At 36.5% G+C, this 6655-nt stretch overlaps 1 protein-coding gene across 1 annotated transcript; it reads right to left on the bottom strand.

Moving 5' to 3' along the window:
- Nucleotides 1-439: 439 nt before the first annotated feature.
- LOC133728127 (sodium/calcium exchanger NCL-like) lies at nucleotides 440-5296 on the bottom strand. Its single transcript, XM_062155535.1, has 7 exons — nucleotides 4821-5296; nucleotides 3421-3606; nucleotides 2636-2817; nucleotides 1873-2018; nucleotides 1470-1746; nucleotides 1084-1395; nucleotides 440-879 (listed from the first exon to the last, which is right to left on the bottom strand). The coding sequence occupies exons 1-7, from the start codon at nucleotides 5212-5214 to the stop codon at nucleotides 631-633; spliced, it is 1746 nt and encodes a 581-aa protein (XP_062011519.1). The 5' UTR covers nucleotides 5215-5296; the 3' UTR covers nucleotides 440-630.
- Between the last annotated feature and the right edge of the window lie 1359 nt (nucleotides 5297-6655).

Below are 6655 nucleotides of genomic sequence, written 5' to 3'. Positions count from 1 at the left end.
TCGCCTTTCAGACGTGGGTTTCTTGCAACGCGATTGTGGACACTCGAAACCTAGGCCCTTGTCATTGCAGCCAAGAATGAATCATTGTTACCCATGGTCTCTGTTAATTACAAGGCTACTGTCTCGTACAAGTCTTCTGTTCGGTGGACCAAGGAAATGAGATTGAGGACCTTTGGTAAACTACATTTAACTCTGAGATTTTCCTTTGCAAAATAAAAAAATTAAAAAAACACTCAGAGATTTCAATCATCCCACCCATCTTATCCCCAGTTATAATAAAGAAATGAGATATAACATGAACATTCCTTGGACAATATATGGTTGGTTTTATTAATTAAGGATCAATGAGGTCTGCAAGTTAATAGTTTTATTATGAACCAAAAGCTTTTCAGCACAACTCCGATCAGATGGAGATTACAGAAGCCATAGAACCCAAATATCAAGTATCTAAATGAGCCGTTTACATATATTGCGAAAATTGGATGATAATATACGTATCCTGCTCACAAGTTGCTAATGAAACTGAATGCCTACTCACAACGGTAATATTATTAAAGACCACAGAATTCATAAGATACAAACAGAATGAAAACTATGAGCAACCTAATGAATCCATATTACGTCCGGAGTCTATGACCAGCCAAAAATATAATCCAGAACATAAACCAGTACCAGGGAGAATGGGTAAAGTAGGTACGCGATGGACGTCGTCCAAAGAGGGAAGGTGGTGCGTAAACTGCCAAAAACACCCATCACAACACAAACGATAACAATGACGAGGACTTCAGCTGAGAAGTCCCATGTTAATCCCCTAACATAAACCAGGGCCAAAAATACTGATAGGCAGAGGACGTTATTCATGGTTACTGCACCATACAACTGCAAAAAAAAACACAGGGAAAAGAGGTCAATATTTCTTGATTCACTAGGGCATATATTACAGTCAAATAAAAAAACAAACAAACAAAGGAACAACCATAATAGCAGAAAAGCTACTTGAACCGATGTCTTTTCTCCTCTATGTCAAGCATTTTCAGATTTCCTAGTAACTAAAGATAACGAAAAGAGATGTCGGATACAAACCTCAGAAAATGTTAGCGAGGCACTTCTTTTCTTTTTACGGCTGGCAAAGATTATCGCAGATACAGCCTCACTAGAATTAGTAGCCAGGGGTAGTGCAATGAATGAAATGAAGAAAGTTGGAATGCTTGTGGCATCTGAGAAATTATCAACAGCATCTACCAGGGGATCAGCAAATGCAGCCGCAATCAGAGTTCCTGCCAACAACATCAACCCCGCTTTGATTGAGGTTTTCTTGGGATTATCAACACCCTCGACAATCTCATCGCTTTGATCTTCCTCCCCCACAATAAGATCATGCTCTTTTTTTGTTTGCTGTATATAATTTCCAAGTGGTGAGTTGTTTAGCATCATGATGAAGTCTTAAAGTCTCAATAAGAAGATCTTACCTCATGGAAGTCATTTAAAAATTTCTCACTGTGACTACCAGAGTTAGAAGTGGATTTTCCTGCATGTTTTGCCTCATTAAGCCATTTTCGGACACCAGCTTTGAACTCTTCAAGCGATATCAGACTATCACGAGTAGTGTCAAAATCTTTCATCACTTTTTCTACAGCATCATCCTTATCCAACTCTATTTCATCAAACCGGATTCCAACAATCAGTGCTCTCAACTCAGAGGGTGAAATAGATTTATCGTTGTCCACATCAATTGTATGAAATAACCTGCCGTTCACATAATCAGAAAAGAGAGCGTTTACAACAATCTCCAAATATTAAATGAGGCAAAGAAGTAAAGACATGGAGAATTACTCCAGGATAATAATACTATAAAGCATAAGCAACACTAACTTTGTAATAACTCCATCATTGAGTTCACCATTATTGTCAAGGAGCTTTCCCAATGCACGCATCTTTAGTTGTTTTAGAAGTCCTGATATAACATGCTTGTGCTTTGCATAAGCAAAGCGTCTCCTCTGGATCCATGGCGTAAATACCTGTTATCAACAACTGAATATATGAAAAGTCGATAATAACCCAAATAAGCATCAAGTCTAATGAAAAATTGAAACACATTACAGACAATAACAGAACTAACCACCTGACTTAATCAGAACAGGTTCCAAAACTTTAGCATGACAGAGCCAATTTACATAGAAAAAACTTAGTAGGAGATAGGAACACACCCATGGAATGGTTTGAATCCCATCTATTAATAGAAACTGAAATGATCCTGCTGTTGAAGAAACTTACATACACCTACCAAAGATATAAAATAACCAACACCCCCAATTTGGGCCCAAAAGAGTTCTCGTATTGTCAAGTATGTAACTGATATCCAGTGATTTTTCTTTATCTTTTTGTGGGACATTAATACTTGCTTTCGCTCAGCACAATTAGAATCATTGCATGCATCATGCATACAAACTAAAATTACAGCAAGAAAGAATGGTCAAAGTTATTAGATGGCACCATTCACTAGATAAAAGGAAATTGCAATTTACAATCTAGGGAGAAAATAATTCAACAAATACGTCTTTGTAAGTCCAGCAAATAGAAAAACAAAACACTTGTCAGACAAATAATACATGTAATTTCTATATATGACAGCTACCTGATACATGCAGTACGAAATCAATAGTGCAAGAGAAAAAACTAGTCCGATCAAAATTGCCAACTGTCTTAAATAGGTGGAACTGAAGAGCTGTGGTAGTTGAACAACAATAAATGGGATGACAGATACAGCCATAATTATTGCAGAATAGCTAGTCCAGATATCAGTAGTGACACCAGAGCCTGCAATTATGAAGAGCTTTAATTAGTTTATCCATACTTATAAATAAGATATTTCCCTTTTATTCTTAAGTGAGAAACACAATCATCTGAAAAGACTTGGTCATGGTGGCGTATAACATGAACCAGTACACAAAGTCTATTATGAATGTGATCAATTATTTAGTTATGTGCATAAGTTAGTACATCAAAGACATCACTGACTGCAAGTAGACATAAGGTAAACCCTGTTTACTTTATTTATTGATATAGTCAAGATCCTTTTGAAACACAAGGACAATTAGTCCAGTTTGTTTTGTTAGAAACATGACTTGGTATGAAGCAGAGACTGGGAAGGTGTATTAGGGCCCCGAGAAGGTTACAACTCTATCACAAGAACTGAGCAGAAAAAAGGTATGCAAGTCTTATAACCAAGTACCCTTTCCCTTGAAATGAATTTAGGAATAAAAAATAAGCCAAGCATCATTGAATTTTCACAATTTTTCTAGAAATTTGAATATCTAAATAATTCCTCAGTGCCCAAAGTGCACAGCAAATTTAAGAATACATTTACCATAGATGGCCAGTAGGATCCAAACGGAACACGTGAAGAAAACATGGACATACCTGTTAAGCTCAACTTTTTTGTATCTTTGTTATCTACGGCAATATTATTCTCAATATCGCACTTGCCAATAAAAACACATGAACCCCATACTACAGTTATGAGCATTACAGTCGAACCAGCTAGCAAGCCCATTCCAACAGAAACCTGATCTTGAGCTGTTTCTGTACTCCCAGAAAGTCCGGATACTGAAAGCAATACAATACAGTGTATCAAAAACAATTGGTAGCTAATTATTATGTGATCATCTAATTGTGAAAAGAAAGAAAAAAAAAAAAATATATATATATATATATATATATTGCAAAAAAAAAGAGTATCCAAAAATTCCAAAATGGGTAGCCAAGTGTGATGGGAAAGACTAGAGGTTGAAAGAGATCTATCACAAAAGATAAAGTATCCCACACTTTACATATACAAATCTAGGATTAATGGAATCATCCGTACGTCTTCTTTATTCTGTTTCTGTTTATCTTCTGTGTTCTTTCATCACTAAAGATTTATTAAGCCGAACACAGTCCAATGATTCCAGATCACATATTCTGGTAAAAAGTTATACATGCGGGACAAGGTATAAAAGTAAACAGATTGAATAGAACAATCACAATTCACAAGTGGGGTCTTTTTTCTTTTCTTTTGTAATTCCTTCCTTCATCTAAGGATTCAGAAAGTGCACACTATATTATAAGATTTATATCCCTTTCCACTTGGGCCACGTTTGGTTCGCGGAAAGTAAGCATCAGGAAAATAAACTTGTTCCTTTCTTGTGTTTGGGATATGAAAGGAAAGGAAATGCGTTCCTGAATGAAGGGAAACTAAGAGAGAAAATGATTCCTTCCAAACTTCAAAGTAATCACTTTCCCCCATTATTTCATTCCATTTATTACTCATAATATATTATTTTATTACATTATTTACAAACTTTTTAACAACTTTCCGGATAACTTTCCTTACGTTACCAAACATCGGAATTAAAAGTTCTTGGAAAATTTCATTTCCCTTCCCATGAGAAAGACAAAAGAATTACTTTCTTTTATGTGAACCAAACGATGCCTCAGATCTACATAATAAAGTGCACTGAAACAAAATCCCATTTCTTTAATTAAAGAAGGATCATGAAATACAAGATTTGGAAAAGGTGACCGGCCGGGAGGGTGACAAGATAATTTTTCAGAAAATGTAACTATCAAATATAATCACACCTACACTAACCAACGTTCTGCCCACAGAAATAAAAGATACTAAACCCTACTTGGACGGCACTAAGAACCGAGATTCAATCCTCGTTCAAAGAAAAAAAGAAACAAGATTCAATATTTTTATTCGAAAAATGCTAATTTCTTCTTGTACGTATGTATTATTTTCATTTTTCACGAAAAAAAAAAAAAAAAAAAGGACTGACCGAGAATGAGCATGGCGTCGGGAAGAGCGCCGAGAATGGGGAGGAAGAGGCCACCGATGATTCCGGGGCCGAGAATCTCAAGGAGGAGCTCGCTGCCATTGGTGAGGTAGGTGGCGGCCAGGTACATGAGGCCGCCATAGACGATGATGAGGAAGAGGTTACCGAGGATGGTGGTGGTGCAGGGCAAGAAGCCGTACGTCTCGTCGCAGGTGGAGTCGTCGGCGTTCAAGGAGGGGCGGTGGAGAGTGAGAAAGTTGTGTGAGTAGGAGTATGAGGAGGTGCCGTATTGGCGGACACCATCGGAGATTAGATCGGATTGGTCGGGGAGGTTGTAGCGGCCGTGGACGTGGCCGCAGAGGATTAGGATGGAGAAAAGGAGGAGGAGTCTGGACATGGCTGGCTGGAGTGGTCAGCAGCGGGACATAGTGAGACTTGAGAAACGAGGCAGATGAAGAGGGGGAGATTTGATCGTGTGAGGTGGCGACAGGTGAGAGATATAGAAGGGGAAAGAGGGTGTTCAGTGTGGGAGACGTGTCGGGGTGTTTAGGGTGGGGATGATTTGGTAAGCGTTTCCATTATTAAGTCAAGATTAATTTTTTGAAATTATTGATTTACATCGCATTAATATGGAAACTTTATATTTATACCTTTTTTTTGTAATTTTTTTTTCTTTTAAATTTCACATTCCTATATTGTCAATAGTGCAAGTCTACAAACCGAAGAGTCGGTAGATGAAGAGAGAAAGATCTTTTTCATTATTTATTTGCATTATTAGCAAATTTATCACTGATTTACTTTCTCGTATTATTAACAATAAAAGATATCATTATTGCCTCAATCAAATACATAGTAAGAGTTTTCTTTTTTGATGGTTGTATCGGATACACTTTGCAATATAGGCGTAAAGCACAGATTCTATAACACCACAGGGTTAGTTTCCGTTCCATTATTAGATGTCTGTCCTTCTTCTTTGCATGTTTATTGACCTTTTGTTTTCTCTTAAAAAAATTTAAAATAGTAAATAAACAATATATTACAGAAAAAAGAAAAAATAGATTTTCTAACTAAAAGAAAAATGTAGTTTGTTTTTCCACTCTTTGTGGTCAATGAAAATCTTCCTGTTTTTTTTTAGGGTCTTTCTAAATGTACCCAGCAAATATCTAAATACACCCGGCACTTAAAATATTATCCTATAACTTCCAACTTTACCCTTGCTTTGATTTACAAACCCAGCAACAATATCCAAGAGACGTAGAAGACAATGGGCTACTTACTGCTTCATTGAGTTCAATACTCCTCTGGAAGCCGAACTTGCCAGGGAGAGTATCCATGTTGGACAGATCACACATTTTTGCTGTCTCACTTAATGATTTGCTTTTTCATTCTTTTCATTTTTTGTTTGTTTGCACGTGCTCAGCATACCTCATGATTTTGGATTTGGGAAGCAGTTCTTGCATTTGCATTATTGTACCTTGATTTTATAAGAACTTCACACAATACTTTCAGCAATCAATATGAATGGACTGATGTAAACTTTGTTGCATCTCTTTGGCAGCTTGCTGTGACTCTTACAGAAACAACATGGAGGAGAATACGAGCTTGGTTTTTGTTGCTTTCGTTGAAAACTTTTCTTTATTGTTGTACAAAGAGACACAAATTTGGAGCTCTTCACAGCATCTTGCGTTTTTTTTTGCTGGGTGTATTTTACTTAAGGGTAAATTTGGAAAATTTAATATAATATTCTAGAGCTGGGTATGTTAAGATATTTGCTGGGTACATTTAGAAACACCTTTTTTTATCCTCTTTTGATAAAAATATTTTTTTTGCATATTAAT

The sequence above is a fragment of the Rosa rugosa genome, chromosome 2, assembly GCF_958449725.1.
Source record: "Rosa rugosa chromosome 2, drRosRugo1.1, whole genome shotgun sequence".
Classification (NCBI taxonomy): domain Eukaryota; kingdom Viridiplantae; phylum Streptophyta; class Magnoliopsida; order Rosales; family Rosaceae; genus Rosa; species Rosa rugosa.
Note: the sequence above shows the minus strand (reverse complement) of the source record. Positions and strands in the feature narration are given on the sequence as shown.

Coding starts and splice junctions, on each gene's coding strand:
- LOC133728127 (XM_062155535.1), bottom strand. CDS start 5,214: ATGTCCAGACTCCTCCTCCTTTTCTCCATCCTAATCCTCTGCGGCCAC. Junction 3,607..4,820: donor CGACGCCATGCTCATTCTCG/GTCAGTCCTTTT, acceptor TATTGCTTTCAG/TATCCGGACTTTCTGGGAGT. Junction 2,019..2,635: donor TTTCGTACTGCATGTATCAG/GTAGCTGTCATA, acceptor TGTTGATAACAG/GTATTTACGCCATGGATCCA.